The sequence below is a fragment of the Xyrauchen texanus genome, chromosome 31 (genome assembly GCF_025860055.1).
Source record: "Xyrauchen texanus isolate HMW12.3.18 chromosome 31, RBS_HiC_50CHRs, whole genome shotgun sequence".
In the NCBI taxonomy this organism is placed as follows: Eukaryota; Metazoa; Chordata; class Actinopteri; order Cypriniformes; family Catostomidae; genus Xyrauchen; species Xyrauchen texanus.
Genome location: NC_068306.1, coordinates 4,735,612 through 4,752,863, shown reverse-complemented (window position 1 = coordinate 4,752,863; position 17,252 = coordinate 4,735,612). Strand labels below are relative to the sequence as shown.

At 39.6% G+C, this 17,252-nt stretch overlaps 2 protein-coding genes across 3 annotated transcripts in view; one reads left to right on the top strand and one right to left on the bottom strand.

Moving 5' to 3' along the window:
* The window catches only part of tfr2 (transferrin receptor 2), a 21,339-nt gene extending 7,872 nt beyond the window's left edge, over positions 1 to 13,467 (bottom strand). Inside the window, exons 1-8 of one of the 2 annotated variants that reach the window (XM_052100164.1) lie at positions 13,450 to 13,467; positions 10,519 to 10,552; positions 6,677 to 6,893; positions 6,272 to 6,458; positions 6,057 to 6,197; positions 713 to 821; positions 361 to 603; positions 139 to 278 (exon numbers count right to left, since the gene is read on the bottom strand). In XM_052100164.1, coding sequence (XP_051956124.1) covers positions 139 to 278; positions 361 to 603; positions 713 to 821; positions 6,057 to 6,197; positions 6,272 to 6,458; positions 6,677 to 6,893; positions 10,519 to 10,548 — 1,067 coding nt within the window. In that variant the 5' untranslated portion in view covers positions 10,549 to 10,552; positions 13,450 to 13,467. Of the gene's footprint in view, positions 1 to 138; positions 279 to 360; positions 604 to 712; positions 822 to 6,056; positions 6,198 to 6,271; positions 6,459 to 6,676; positions 6,894 to 10,518; positions 10,822 to 13,449 lie in introns of those variants that run through there. The other variant, XM_052100163.1, reaches the window with a different exon arrangement.
* A 985-nt stretch (positions 13,468 to 14,452) lies between these two features.
* Positions 14,453 to 16,625, top strand: LOC127625107 (high mobility group protein B2-like). The gene is made up of 5 exons (XM_052100190.1): positions 14,453 to 14,517; positions 15,364 to 15,523; positions 15,626 to 15,777; positions 15,956 to 16,130; positions 16,247 to 16,625. The coding sequence occupies exons 2-5, from the start codon at positions 15,374 to 15,376 to the stop codon at positions 16,412 to 16,414; spliced, it is 645 nt and encodes a 214-aa protein (XP_051956150.1). The 5' UTR covers positions 14,453 to 14,517; positions 15,364 to 15,373; the 3' UTR covers positions 16,415 to 16,625.
* Positions 16,626 to 17,252: the final 627 nt, after the last annotated feature.

Here is a 17,252-nt window from a genome sequence, read left to right as displayed (position 1 = left end):
TATTTAACTATTTCCAGTTACACATTACAGTAATGTTCTATGTTTACATTAGTGAACATTAACAGTCAAATATTTATTAGATATTTACATTATTAAATTGTAAGAGTGACAGACTCTGAGAAAGAGGGCGGGACCCACCTTAACAGTGTGGAAGCGACGTTTGCACTGATTGGCTGGGCTGGAATGATTGGCAGGCCTGATGACTGTGTGGATGGGAACTGGGTGTGGTTAAAGGAGGGGAATCCAGGTGTGAATGGGTCACCTGAGCCCAGGTGAACCTGAGGAGACATCAGTGACTTCTGTCAAACACCCACAACACTGATGCAAAATCTCTGTATGTGTGATCGTAGCGTTACGCACGTGATCCGAGATGACGGCGTTGCTATGGAGACCCAGTCGTCGTGGATCCTGGGGTACGTCGGCAGGGTCGGGATAGATGAGAACGCCCACATGCCCCGCCTCCTGTGCATGCCACACCTTCTCTGCAAAGCTCACGCCCCCTCCCACTCTCGCTATGGCGATGGAACCGTTGAGGGCCACGCCCATCGCGCGCAGCTGCTTAAAGTCTTCATGCCGAGCGTAGTTCACGTACACAACGCCACCCTGAATGAACACAAAAACACACAATGTTACACTGGTGGATGAATGTGTTACTAAACCACAACAGGTTAATTAAGTCTTTCGCTGTCATGTTTACAGTTGTCAGGGTTACCGTGACGTTTCCTGTAGCGCTGTAGGCGCAGTATCCCTCGCCATCTAGTCGAATCTCCTCTAGCTCCGCCCCCTCTGAATCGACCAACCAGAGAGTGTTTCGCTGCGTCCTAAAAAAGCACACACACAAAGACAGTTAAGTTCAGCTTTATAAAAATGAGCAGTGACGCAATGAAAAACTAATTATCTTTATAATAAAGAATCGTCGAGAATTTAAGGGAAAATAAATGCGTTCTATATTAAATCAATAAGGAACGTATAATAAAGGAAATTGGAGAATCGGTCCAATTTAGGGCTCGGCAATATGACGATATCATGGCGATGATATAAAGTGTCAATCGACAGAGATTGTGCTATATTGTGCACACACACACACACACACACACATATACACACACTCACATATATACACACACACACACATATACACACTCACATATATATACACACACACACACTAAGGAAAATTAGCAGCATTTGATGAAGAAATAGCAGAGCTAGAGTGGAATGATATTCTATCCTCCAAGGATATAGATTACGGTTGTAATACATTTTATAATAGAATTAATTCTGTAAGAGAGAAATTTACTGTTGGTGTTCAGAAGAAATTCAAGCATAAGAATGTTTTACCGTGGTTCAATGAGAATTTATGGACGCTAATGAAGAGTAGGGATTCAGCATTGAAGAAAGCTATTAGGACTGGAAGAGATATTGATAGGCTTTGTTACAAGGGTCTGCGTAACAAAGTTATTCGAGAGCTGAGAGTAGCCAAATCTAATTATTATCTTCATCAAATGAGTGAGGCTAAAGGGAATAGTAAGCTAATTTGGAAAAACATAAATACTCTTTACTGAAAGGAACCAAATTTTATAGGAGATATCAATCTTAAAGTTGAGGGAAAGTTAATTGAAGATGATTCTGCCATTGCTACTATTTTTAATAATTATTTTATTGACTCCGTTAAAGAATTAGGGGATACATTTTCAAAAAGGGAAATAAATATCAGTCCAGTTGATGATGTATGTAAAAGTTTTAATCTAATCAAGGTAAATGAAACGCAAGTTAATAAAGTTATTAGCTCATTGAAAAATTCAAAATGTAAAGATGCTCATTATTTGGATACTGTGTTTGTTAAAACTCACAAAGATAGTTTAACCCCGGTCGTTACTCATTTAATTAATCTGTCATTTGAAAGTAGTGTTTTTCCCACTGCGTGGAAAAAAGCTATTGTTACTCCTATTTTTAAATCTGGGGACCATTATAAAGTTAGTAACTACAGACCCATAAGCATACTGCCAGTACTCTCTAAGATTGCAGAGAAGATTGTTTTTGAACAGCTGACATCCCATCTTAACACCATTGAGGTTGGCCTACATTGTATGCAGTTTGGTTTCAGAATAAATCATTCAACCGAAACAGCTACTTTACATTTAATAGAGCAAATAAAATCTAAAGTTGACAAAGGAGGATTTGTTGGGGCTATATTTTTAGATCTACGTAAGGCCTTTGATACTGTTAATCATACAGTTCTCCTTTCTAAATTGTCTACTTTCCACTTTTCACCTGAATCTTTGGCATGGGTATCCTCATACTTATTTAACAGAGAACAATGTGTAAAAATTAAAGGGGTCAAGTCCTGTGATCTGCATTGTGCAATGGGTGTACCCCAAGGATCAGTACTAGGTCCTTTACTATTTAGTTTGTATATTAATGATCTTCCGCAACAGTGTGATGGGATACAAGTACAAATGTATGCTGATGATACTGTTATTTTTACACATGCGAAAACAGCAGAATTAGCGGCTGAGAAGTTAAAAGCTGCTACAGAAAGGATCACACAGTGGCTGGAACAGTCATGTCTTAGCTTAAACATCAGTAAAACAAAGGGAATTTTTTCTCTAAAACAAATGTTAAATCTCCTGATGTTGATATTTTTATTAACGGTGAAAAGTTAGAAATAGTAAATGAGCTCAATTACCTTGGTATAATATTGGACTCAAATCTCAGTTTTAAAAAACATGTAAAGAAGATGGTGAGGAATATTAAATATAATATGGCAAATTTTAGACAAATTAGACAGTGTCTTTTTTTGATGTAGCTAAGGCTTTTATGCATGCTACAATCTTTTCTCACATGTCTTACTGTTTGACATGTTGGGGTCAAGCGGGTGAAACTGTTATTAAACCCTTAAAATCTCTATATAAACAGACATTAAAAATTTTAGATAAAAAACCTAACCATTTTCATTTTTGTAGGATCATAGAGAAACATAATTTTCTAACCTTTGACAACTTTAGACTTTATTCAAATTTGTGTATGGTTCATAAAATCCTTACTGGTCTGGCTCCTTCTGTATTATGTGACTTTATTAATCTTCGCTGTGAAACCTCTGTGAGATCTACCAGACTATCACTTATGAGCAATTGTCTGGTTCCCTTTCGTCGTTCAAGCATTTGGACTATCATCTTTCGCAGTGAAAGCCACTAATCAATGGAATGCCCTACCAGAGGACATAAAAGGGTGTAAAGCTCACGGTTTTTTAAATTGAAGTTAAAATCCTTTTAATACGGAACCAATTATGTAACCATTGAGATTGTTGTAGTTAAATTGTTTGATTTATTAATGTTTTTCTATGGCCTTGACAGTATGTGTGTATGTATGTATTGTATGTGAATATAGGTATTGTTTGTGTAATGTTTTGTTAGCTTTGTCTCGTTTGGGGGACTACGGATGAAAAATAGCCTCTGGCTAAATCCGGTACAATACATGAAATGGACATTTTATGTTAAAAATTGTGCATGGTCCCTACTTAAATAAATAAATGAAAAAAAAAAAAAAAAAAAAACACACATATACACACACTCATATATATATATACACACATACACTCTCACACACATACACACACTCACACACAAACAAACACATACACACTCACACACACTCACTCTAACACACACATACACACACACACACACACACACATACACACACAAACACATACACACACACACATACACACTCACACACACTCACTCTAACACACACACATGTACACACACTCACACACACACATATACACACACACACACTCTCTCCCACACACACACTAACTCTAACACACTTATACACACTCACACACACACATGTTGGTCTACCTATCATTATGAGGACTTTCCATAGACATAATTACTTTTATACCGTGCAAACTATAGATTCTATCCCCTAAACCTAACACAACCCCTAAACCTAACCCTCACAGAAAACCTTCTGCATTTTTACATTTTCAATAAAACATTGTTTAGTATGATTTATAAGCGATTTGAATTATGGGGACACTAGAAATGTCCTCATAAATCACATTTATAGCATAATACCCTTGTAATTACCAGTTTGTAACTTACAAAATTGTCCTCGTAAATCACAAAAACACGCACACACTCTACACACACACTCATACACACATTCTTCTTCTTCGGTTGTCCATCGTTATCCGATGATGACGTCCACTCGTTTAACGGTGAGATGTTTGATGGCTGAACAGTCCTATACTGGACCCAAAAGCTCTATCACAGGTGGGGCATATATATGTGGTATTGATGGCAGCCCTGGCAGTGTGTCTCCTGGCTCTCTCCTGTTGTCTTTTGGTTGTCCTCTCCATCTCCAGCATATGTGCCCCATCCCTACAAAGCCGTCGCCAGATGTTACGATCAACAGCAACATACTCCAGGTCCTCGGGTCTGATCTTACACTTTCTCAGAGCAATCTTCATTTGATCCTTATAGCGCTTCTTCGTCTCTCCAGCTGAGCGTTGACCATTATGTAGCTGGCCATATAGCACTCTGCGGGGTAGTTGGCATGGGGGCATCCTTATCACGTGGCCCAGCCACTGCAGCTGGCGCTGGGTGATCATGGCCTCAATACTTCTGCAGTTGATCTTTATAAGTATTTCAGTGTGAGGCATACGCTCACGCCATGTAATTCCTAGAATGCGCTGAAGGCATCTGATATGGAAACTCTCTAAGGACTTAATGTGATGGCTATAGAGTACCCAAGCTTCACATCTATAAAGGAGGGTGGTGACACAGACCGCTTGGTATACAATGACCTTTGTAGAGAGATGAAGGTTCTTGTTCTCAAAAACTCTGTGCCGAAGTCTACCAAAAGCAGACGAGGCCTGTTTAATCCGGCTCTGGATATCGCTGTAGATCCCACTATCCTCTGAGTGAATACTCCACAGATATTTGAATGATGACACTACTGACAGTTTTTCACCACCAACAGTGAAGGGGGGTAGAGTGGATGGGACACTGGTACTCCATTGGCAAACCACTTCTGTCTTGTTGGTGTTGACAGTCAGCTCCATCCTGCTGTACGCTCTCACCGCCACAGCAAGGACAGACTGGAGATCCTCTGGAATATGGGCCACAAAAGCACATTCGTCTGCATACTGCAGCTCCAGGACTCGCTCTCTACTGAGTTTAGTGGAGCGTGGAGCCTCCTGATGTTAAAGAGATTGCTATCTAGTCTAAATCCTCTGCCGCACCACTGCTGCTCTCAATCTCATTGTGGAGAGTCTTGGTAACACACCAAGAGGATAATTCTAAAGAGCATTGGTGCTAGCACACACCCCTGTGCGTACAAGGAAGGGCTCTGACTTTTGTCCACTGAAGGTCACCCAAGCATTCATCCCATTGTGGAACTGGCGGAGGATGTTTACAAATTTATTGGGACAGCCAAACCTGAGGAGGACATCCCATAAGAGCTCTCTTTGCACAGTGTCAAAAGCTTTGGAGAGGTCGGCAAAGGCCATAAACAGGTCCTGATGTTGCTCCCGGCACTTTTCCTGAAGCTGCCGGACTGTGAAGATCATGTCGACTATACTCCTGTTCCTCCGAAATCCACACTGCGATTTAGGCACCATTGACTCGGTGATGTTACTGATGAGTCTCTGATGCAACTAGCCAAGACCTTACCATCAACAGAAAGAAGTTATATGCCCCTACTATTGCCGCAAATGGCACGGTCACCCTTGTTCTTATAAATGATAACAATGTTTGCATCTCTCCATTGTTGTGGGATGATCTCATCAGTCCAGGCCTTCATAATATACTGGTAGAGGGTGTGCCTACACATGTACCCTCCTTCCATAGCTCAGCAGGGATATTATCTTCGCCAGGGGACTTGTTGTTCTTAAGGGACAGCTGATAGGACCTCCTGGAAGGTTGGTGTTAGACTGAGGTCATGAATGGGAGAATGTATAGGCAATTTGTCAAGGATGGTGGAGTCTGCATCAGAGACCTGATTAAGCACACAAACACACATATATACAGACACACACACACCTGGAGGGGAACTGAAGTGTGGCGTAGTGCGAGTCGGTCCAGGTGTGGTCCATACGGAGGTTCTGCAGATTCTGCAGTATTTCTTGCGCTATGGCGTTCCCCTCTGAAGATCCTGATGGATGAGATGTCCTGCTCACTCGCCTGAACAAAACAGCACAACAAATAAAACAAGCCCTGGACACTAAAACATCACAAAGGTCACACCATGATCTCACCTAAGTGTGCTTTCGATCCTCTCCTCTTTCAGGTATTTTTTCAACATCTCTCTGAGCTCAGCCATGTACATCACCCCCTCCTTGGGCGAGGTGTCCGCTCCAGCCTCATCGCTCAGTGGAAGCAGATCCACCTCGTCCCTGCACAAACCACAGGTTCCACGGAACGCCACGTAACCCAACAGGAACGCTGCGGAGGGGAAACAGTAGAATGCTAGTATAGAAAATCATTTGTGGATCAGAACACAGAATGGAACAATCATCATGTCAAACGTGGTTGTCACATGACCTCACAATGCATGTTCAGCAAGTCGAAATCAAAATGTTTATTTTGCATTTGAAAATATCTGAATTTTTGTCAGTCTGATTAAATGAGTCAAGAAAGATGTTAATCGTGTGTATTATCACCTGTGGTGAAGATAAGCAGGCTGATCAGAATGAGGTAAACTGCTGCTTTCCTGCGGTCTATCTGTTGATGTAGCATCAGAGCGGTGATGTCATTGTTTAGCCCCACCTCTGACCCCTCCACTGATTCCATGAGTTTCATTTCAACATGGGGGACTCGACGTCTGGCCCCTCCCACTTCAACTGCACCTTCATTCGCTTGAGCTCCGCCCCCTGTTGACTGTTCACACAGATTACACAAGCATTAATACAAATACATAATGGAAACAGAACATGCACCCTTACATTCATCAACAATGTATTACTTTATGAGCTAATAAATACTGAGCAGTAATTCATCAATAGTAGATCATCATCTATTGCTTGTAAATTGCATATTTGCCTTTTTTATAACATTACATATTAATAATCATGAATAAGTCCATAAACAGTGATGGTGAGAGTCTGGGCTTTGTTACAATGCTCTCTATGCAAAACTCACCAGATTAAGATTTTTGGAGCCAATATATTCACCACATGAAGGGTTTTGGCCACAGTGGAATTTAAAAAGAAACAAAAATGTTGTTGATTTTTTACGATAACTGATAGTTCCAAAAAACACTATCGGCACCAATAATCGGTACACCCAATATATCGGTCGACCCCTGTTAAAAACACTGATCATAACTAATAAAGAGCCGAGCAATTATCAGCACGATTAATCAGTAAAACCGATATATCGGTCGACCCCTATTAAAAACACTGATCATAACTAATAAAGAGCCAAGCAATTATCAGCATGATTAATACGTAAAACCGATAGATCGGTCGACCCCTATTAAAAACACTGATCATAACTAATAAAGAGCCGAGCAATTATAAGCACGATTAATCGGTAAAACCGATATATTGGTTGACCCCTGTTAAAAACACTGATCATAATTAATAAAGAGCCGAGCAATTATCAGCACGATTAATCAGTAAAACCGATATATTGGTTGACCCCTGTTAAAAACACTGATCATAATTAATAAAGAGCCGAGCAATTATCAGCACGATTAATCAGTAAAACCGATATATCGGTTGACCCCTGTTAAAAACACCGATCATAATTAATAATGAGCCGAGCAATTATCAGCACGATTAATCAGTAAAACCGATATATTGGTTGACCCCTGTTAAAAACACTGATCATAATTAATAAAGAGCCGAGCAATTATCAGCACGATTAATCAGTAAAACCGATATATTGGTTGACCCCTGTTAAAAACACTGATCATAATTAATAAAGAGCCGAGCAATTATCAGCACGATTAATCAGTAAAACCGATATATTGGTTGACCCCTATTAAAAACACTGATCATAATTAATAAAGAGCCGAGCAATTATCAGCACGATTAATCAGTAAAATCGATATATTGGTTGACCCCTATTAAAAACACTGATCATAATTAATAAAGAGCCGAGCAATTATAAGCACGATTAATAGGTAAAACCGATATATCGGTCGACCCCTGTTAAAAACACCGATCATAATTAATAAAGAGCCGAGCAATTATCAGCACGATTAATCAGTAAAACCGATATATCGGTTGACCCCTGTTAAAAACACCGATCATAATTAATAAAGAGCCGAGCAATTATCAGCACGATTAATCAGTAAAACCGATATATTGGTTGACCCCTGTTAAAAACACCGATCATAATTAATAAAGAGCCGAGCAATTATCAGCACGATTAATCAGTAAAACCGATATATCGGTTGACCCCTGTTAAAAACACCGATCATAATTAATAAAGAGCCGAGCAATTATCAGCACGATTAATCAGTAAAACCGATATATCGGTCGACCCCTGTTAAAAACACTGATCATAACTAATAAAGAGCCGCGCAATTATCAGCACGATTAATCAGTAAAACCGATATATCGGTCGACCCCTATTAAAAACACTGATCATAACTAATAAAGAGCCAAGCAATTATCAGCATGATTAATACGTAAAACCGATAGATCGGTCGACCCCTATTAAAAACACTGATCATAATTAATAAAGAGCCGAGCAATTATCAGCATGATTAATACGTAAAACCGATAGATCGGTCGACCCCTATTAAAAACACTGATCATAACTAATAAAGAGCCGAGCAATTATCAGCACGATTAATCGGTAAAACCGATATATTGGTTGACCCCTGTTAAAAACACTGATCATAACTAATAAAGAGCCGAGCAATTATCAGCACGATTAATCGGTAAAACCGATATATTGGTTGACCCCTGTTAAAAACACTGATCATAATTAATAAAGAGCCGAGCAATTATCAGCACGATTAATCAGTAAAACCGATATATTGGTTGACCCCTATTAAAAACACTGATCATAATTAATAAAGAGCCGAGCAATTATCAGCACGATTAATCAGTAAAACCGATATATTGGTTGACCCCTATTAAAAACACTGATCATAACTAATAAAGAGCCGCGCAATTATCAGCACGATTAATCAGTAAAACCGATATATCGGTCGACCCCTATTAAAAACACTGATCATAACTAATAAAGAGCCAAGCAATTATCAGCATGATTAATACGTAAAACCGATAGATCGGTCGACCCCTATTAAAAACACTGATCATAATTAATAAAGAGCCGAGCAATTATCAGCATGATTAATACGTAAAACCGATAGATCGGTCGACCCCTATTAAAAACACTGATCATAACTAATAAAGAGCCGAGCAATTATCAGCACGATTAATCGGTAAAACCGATATATTGGTTGACCCCTGTTAAAAACACTGATCATAACTAATAAAGAGCCGAGCAATTATCAGCACGATTAATCGGTAAAACCGATATATTGGTTGACCCCTGTTAAAAACACTGATCATAATTAATAAAGAGCCGAGCAATTATCAGCACGATTAATCAGTAAAACCGATATATTGGTTGACCCCTATTAAAAACACTGATCATAATTAATAAAGAGCCGAGCAATTATCAGCACGATTAATCAGTAAAACCGATATATTGGTTGACCCCTGTTAAAAACACCGATCATAATTAATAAAGAGCCGAGCAATTATCAGCACGATTAATACGTAAAACCGATATATCGGTTGACCCCTGTTAAAAACACTGATCATAACTAATAAAGAGCCGAGCAATTATCAGCACGATTAATACGTAAAACCGATATATCGGTCGACCCCTGTTAAAAACACTGATCATAATTAATAAAGAGCCGAGCAATTATCAGCACGATTAATACGTAAAACCGATATATCGGTCGACCCCTGTTAAAAACACTGATCATAATTAATAAAGAGCCGAGCAATTATCAGCACGATTAATCACGTAAAACCGATATATCGGTCGACCCCTGTTAAAAACACTGATCATAATTAATAAAGAGCCGAGCAATTATCAGCACGATTAATACGTAAAACCGATATATCGGTTGACCCCTGTTAAAAACACTGATCATAATTAATAAAGAGCCGAGCAATTATCAGCACGATTAATACGTAAAACCGATATATCGGTCGACCCCTGTTAAAAACACTGATCATAATTAATAAAGAGCCGAGCAATTATCAGCACGATTAATACGTAAAACCGATATATCGGTCGACCCCTGTTAAAAACACTGATCATAATTAATAAAGAGCCGAGCAATTATAAGCACGATTAATACGTAAAACCGATATATCGGTCGACCCCTATTAAAAACACTGATCATAACTAATAAAGAGCCGAGCAATTATAAGCACGATTAATACGTAAAACCGATATATCGGTCGACCCCTAGTAAAAACACTGTCCATAATTGAAGGAAAGATCAAGTATATGATGCTCTTACCCTGGTGCTCAATCCTGATGAAGAATCCATCCTCCTGTCATCAACACATAAAAAGGTGATTCTGTGGCCACCGAACATCACAAAATAAGTTTATAGAGCTGTGTCTATCATGTTTTTATATCAGCACATTAAACAACTGTTGATTGTGTCATGATGTGAGTTTCCTGCGTGTTTACTGGATCAAAAGTCAAAACATCTGATGCAACTCCAGCTTGTTTGAGCTCATTTCCCACAAACTCAGCGAAAGATGATGACATGTTACCATCTCTTTCTCTCCCTGTCTATCTGTCTCGTCCAGTAATAGAGATAAACTATAGTGACACACCCTAAATGCTGCAAACACACTGGACAAGACAGAAACACATGAGCTGAACACAAGATTCCTAAAGGAAAGAGTTTTACAGTCTGATGTCAAAGGAGAACTTTTATGTTCCACTAACAACTTCTATTCTGTGTTGTTGTGTGTAAAGAACCCAAAAATACTTATCTGAAGAACCTACAATAAAACATGAAGAACAAAGCACCATATAGGAGCTCAAGAGCCATACAAACATGGTTCATGAACCAGAAGCATTGAAGAACCTTCATAAAAGTATAGTGCTGTTCTCATGCGACATACTCACAAAGAGACATAGCTCACTATTTAACTAAAACACGTTTCTAATGTCATCGATTTTCCACAGTTATGAAAAGAAATTTCAAAATTCTCAGTTTTCTGTCAGGAAAAACTCCGTTATAATATGGATGAGAGGTGCAAACGTATTGATATTAATGCATTGTGAAATGACAACTATTAGTGTGTACATGGTTTCTATGGTGGTCTGGGTGGTTGCTAGGGTGGTAGAGGTGGTTTGGGTGGTTGCTAGGGTGGTCGTTAGGTGTTCTGGGTGGTCATTAGGGTGGTCTGTGGGGTTGCAAAGGTGTTCTTGGTGGTTGCTAGGGTGCTCAGGGTGGTTGTTAGGTGGTCTGGGTGGTTAGTTGGAGTTCTAGGTGGTTACTAATGAGGTCTGGGTGGTTGGTAAGGTTGGTTGCTAAAGTAGTCTGGGCGGTTGCTAGGGTAGCAGTACCGGTCTGGGAATTCAGTCTGTTTTTTTTTCTCTCTGTAAAATCACTATGAGCAAAGGGTAATAGTGATGCTTGACTTAACCACCACTAATTAGCGTTTATATAAATAATTTGCCCTCATGACAAATGTCAGCGTTTTTCCAAAGTTATGGAAAGCGTTTTCATAATTCAAAATTTTCTGTCAGGAAAACGCCATTAAAATATGAATAAGAGGTGCAAACATATTGAAATGAATGCATTGTCAAATTATAAGTATTAGTGTCGACATGGCCTAAATGAGGACACATCATGAGGACATATTGTTTATATTACAGTTAATTAGTGGTGGATAAATCAAGCATCACTATTATTATAAAAAAATAAAAAAAAACAGACTGAACACCCGACCACTATAGCAACCACCTAGAACACCCTAGTAACCACCCACAATACTTTAGCAACCAACCTTAGCAACCACATCTAGAACACCCACTAACCACCCAGAACACCTAACTTCCACACTGAGTACCCTAGCAACCACCTAGACCAACCTTGCAAATACCCAGACCACCTAACAACCACCCAGAACACCAGAACTACCACCCAGAGCACCCCAGCAACCACCCAGAACACTAAAGCAACCACACCGAACACCATAGCAACCACCCACAACACTAATGCAACCACCCAAAACACTAAAGCAACCACACCAAACACCATAGCAACCACCCACAACACTAAAGCAACCACACCAAACACCATAGCAACCACCCACAACACTAATGCAACCACCCACAACACTAAAGCAACCACACCAAACACCATAGCAACCACCCACAACACTAAAGCAACCACCCAGAACACTAAAGCAACCACACCAAACACCATAGCAACCACACAAAACACTAAAGCAACCACACCAAACACCATAGCAACCACCCACAACACTAAAGCAACCACACCAAACACCATAGCAACCACCCAGAACACTAAAGCAACCACACCAAACACCATAGCAACCACCCAAAACACTAAAGCAACCACACCAAACACCATAGCAACCACCCACAACACTAATGCAACCACCCAAAACACTAAAGCAACCACACCAAACACCATAGCAACCACCCAAAACACTAAAGCAACCACACCAAACACCATAGCAACCACCCACAACACTAAAGAAACCACCCAAACCACCTTTGCAACAACCAAGAACACTATCATATGACTTCTGAAGATTGGAATATAGCGCACAATTCATAAATAACTTGCACATATTTCTGACAATTAACAGAATTCATGTTTGGAGCAACAAGAGGATGAGTAAATGATGACATAATTAAAATTTTCAGGTGAATTATCCCTTTAAACCTCATCTCGTGTTGCTCTATAGACTGTAGAGTTATGTAATGTTCTCTTTGAAGGGGTATTTACTGAACTGCAGCAGATATTGATTTAACTAATACACACACACACACACACACACACACACAGTGCCAAGGACACACAGCAGAGATGTCACTACCAGAAGAGAGAAATGTGTTTCTTTGACTTGTTATAGTGGACACTATTCTGACTCAAACTGAGCTAAATTATCATATGAACTATTAACAGATTATAATTGAATTAATAACACGATTCTCTCAATAGCAAATACAATACAAATATTGAAGGATCCTTCTAAGAACACTGAAGCTGGAATATATCATTGATTTACAAGAAAACAAACACAGATGGGATTTTAGGCAGTTGCAGATGTGACCCTATATGAAACAAGCACTATGATGTCATCAATAGTCAATTTATGAATAAAAACTCCAGAATTACGCCTGTCTAGTTGAGATTTATATATATATATATATAGTGTGTGTGTGTGTGACATACCTCCTGTCCCACTGTCTGTCTGTTCAATGGCCTTCTCATAAGCCCCGCCCACAAATGCCCACCAGTAACTAGCTCCACCCCTCGCATGCTCTCCTGACCTGTGATTGGTCGGTCTGGACAGACTTAAAACTGATCTCATTCAAGACTTTCAAAACACGTTTCATTTCATATGTACAAGCAAACCACAACACAAAATTTCACTTTATTTCTGTTTTGAAACTTAAAGTAGCAAGTTTACACAATGGTTTTCACTTGTAATAAAAAACTGTATGCACAATAATTTTGTTCTTTTTTAATAAACATAATTGAAAGCAATAACGCATGCAAGGTAGAGATTCCAACATGGCCGCCTCCATGCGGAGACCCTCTCCATGTGAATAAAACCGCTTGACTAGAGTCTTCATCTGATGTGAATGAGCATCAATTCATTTCTTTAGGAGTAAAACTTTTTTAATGGGCAAAACTACGGAGTGCATCTTTAAAATGTGATATAATATTGATTCCCATTGACTGTGTTGATTTGCCCTTATCAGCACCGACGTGTTCTAGGAAACTGTTTGGCTCTTTCTTCAAACCACTGAATAACTAGAATATTCGCTAATAAATCTGAGGTGAAGACTGATGTACGACGACCTGTTGAACTTTAAATATTTGGGATATAAACGGCTGTGGATGTGATTTCGATGTGATTTTAATTTGGTTTGAAATAAATAAACACATGAACTACTGCAAACAAACAAATCATATATATCAACATCTTCAGCCTCTTTTAAACTGTGCTTGAACAGGGTGATAATAAAGATTTTAATTTAAGTCTATTTTACATTCTGAAGCGTTTGTATGCAAACATTCGAACCAGACCGCGGATTTCACTCCACCAATCAGCGCTGCGGATTCCTCCGGAAGCGTGCGATGATTGGACGTAGCCCTCTGTGACTGATTTCAAAATGAACCATTCAGCCGCCGAGCCCAGGCGGTCGTCCGTTCTGCGCATGACTAGGAGGGATCAAGTGAGTGACGCAGAACAGAGGAGAGAAGCGCGCGCTGGTCATCGGAGATAAACGAAAGGTTTGTGCGACTTACAATCTTTATATTTGAGCGCTGCTAAAGCACACATTGACTTCTTTACCAATGTATGGTGAAATAGTGCTGTATGCACGACGTATGCATTTGAGTTTTGCTGTTACTTTATTTGTGTGAGTCCGCGCGTGCGTTTGCGTACAGCTGGACACCGGAGCGCGCGCACTTAAAGTGTTTGAACTGGGATTCGGTGCAGTAACGGGGATGTGTGCGCGGTTTCATGCATGCATTGAGGGAGTTCTGTGTTTATAGATGCTATAATGTGTTTAGAAAGAGGTAAGGAGATGGGGGAGGGCTGAACGCGGATTAGGCGGGATGGAAAATGGAGGAATCTTTGTTGAACAAAAGATTCGGAGCAACAAACAGCAAACGTGCATTTAAAAGAGTTCAAGCACGAGCATTTCAACACAAAAGTCGTTTGTGTGTTTATGCATGTCAATGCAACTATTTTCTATTTCAGTGCAATTATACACATGCATTTTATTTCTGTGTCTTTAGTCCCCATCCTTTGCACATTATCTATACAAGGGTGAAACATCTACAGTTAGGGTTCTTCTGTTAACCCCAAAACAATGTATTGGCTAGAAATGGCACTTTGTGCTTCTGTTTACAAAGTAAAAACAGTACGTTCTTGAATGACTGGAAAAATCATGAAATTAATTTGTCTAAATGTGAGAATCCTGAACAAATGGATCTGAGTAATTCATTACACACTACTTTTTGTATTAGCCCTTAATTCATACACATATAATGTGTTTGTGTGTATATATAATATATGTTAGTGTGGGTGTGTATATATGGGCTAACACATGGTCAATAAAGTTCTTCTGTTAGTTGATCAGCCATGGTGAAGGGAGACGTTAATAAACCCAAAGGAAAGACGTCTGCGTACGCTTACTTCGTCCAGACCTATCGTGATGAACACAAGCGCAAGAGTCCAGACGTGCCGGTCAACTTCTCCGAGTTCTCCAAGAAATGCTCTGAGAGATGGAAGGTGAGTCATGTCGTTTGTATCGTATCTCCAGCACACATTGGCATGATCGTAGAACTGTTTATTAAGTGGAGATGCCCGACTGTTTGTCTTCGCTCTCCACAGACCCTGAACGCTTCAGAGAAGAGCAAGTTTGAAGACAAGGCGAAAATAGATAAAGTACGTTACGACAAGGAGATGAAGACTTACGTGCCACCCAAAGGTGTCGGAAAGACGGGCAGAAAGAAGAAAGACCCCAACGCCCCGAAACGCCCTCCGTAAGTTTACGTCCATTTTGGGCTTCCTTTCATCTGGTATAATTTGGACTCTTGAGTCTATAAAATGTATTTTTTTAAACATGTTAGTCACTTGAAGAGTGCTAAATGATTAAATGTTTCCTGTAAGTTACCGGCACAGTTTATAAGTAATTTCACGATTCTTTGCATTTCTGTGAAGATCTGCGTTCTTCGTCTTTTGCTCTGAGTTCCGGCCGACGGTGAGGAGCGAGAACCCCAATCTGACCATCGGAGAGATCGCGAAGAAGCTGGGCGAGTTGTGGTCTAGGCAGAGCAGCAAAGACCGCGTGCCGCACGAACAGAAGGCCATGAAGCTGCGCGAGAAATACGAGAAGGTGAACCATCTATTTTTTTAATAGTGTATAAAATGTAAATGTTTCACACTCAATAGGGCTGCATGTATGTCGTCTTGTGAGCGGGTCTAGACACCTAATTTCTCTCTGGTTTGCAGGACGTCGCGGCATACCGCGCAGGGGGTGCAGCTGCGGCTAAGAGGGCGCCGGGTCGACCCACAGGCTCTGCTAAAAAAGCCCAGGTAGGTGATGATGATGACGAGGAGGAGGACGACGACGAAGAGGTGGACGACGAGGATGAGGATGATGACGAGGACGACGAGTAGTGTGTTTGCGTTTAACGCATCACTGCTGTTGGGGGGGTGGTTTCGTTTTTTGTATTATTCTTCTTTCTTTTATTACATGTTTTTACTCCGAATGTCTCCAGCAATAATACAAATGTAAAAGGTTTTGTTAGATTGCTTTTTTATTTTTGTACACGTCCAGCAGTTTAATTCAACAATGTGTAGATTTTTTTTTTTATTATAATAAAATTAAAGTTTTTGAAATATTTGTTGGTTCCCGGTGAATTTATGATGCTGGATTTTGTTAAGATCACTAAAGGTCTTGGAAGAAAGCCGATAAATAATTAATGGGCAGATAGAATAACGAAATGGGTTTTTCGTATTGAACCCTAGTTGACCTTTTGGACGTAATGGATGTTTTACAGCTTTATATTTTTGTACATAAATGAATCAAATTTGACCTTAAATATCTCAAATGTTCTCTGATGTATCATGTGATTCATGATTAGAATTAAATGCTTTTTTGTAGTTATTTTAGACCGTATTCAATAACAAATGGGGTGCGTGGAGCTTGTCTTTGGACAGATTACACAAATTTTTTACTTTTACCAGCCAGTTGCCAAATATATTCAATTTAGTTGCATAGCAGGAAATTTGGATGCAAATTTGTGATTTCCTCTCATTGTAGTGGAGGGTTGGACATTGAGTGAAGGATCAATATTGTTAAATTGCAAATTGGGAAATTCAAAATGTTTTACTTTTACCAGCCAGTTGCATCGGAAAAACAATATTTTCACCCACCCCTAGTAAATACGTTACTAACATTATTTTATATGATGTTACGATGGGGCTGAAGACCCCCAATAATAATAACTATTTA

Coding starts and splice junctions, on each gene's coding strand:
- LOC127625107 (XM_052100190.1), top strand. CDS start 15,374: ATGGTGAAGGGAGACGTTAATAAACCCAAAGGAAAGACGTCTGCGTAC. Junction 15,524..15,625: donor AATGCTCTGAGAGATGGAAG/GTGAGTCATGTC, acceptor CGCTCTCCACAG/ACCCTGAACGCTTCAGAGAA. Junction 15,778..15,955: donor AACGCCCCGAAACGCCCTCC/GTAAGTTTACGT, acceptor ATTTCTGTGAAG/ATCTGCGTTCTTCGTCTTTT.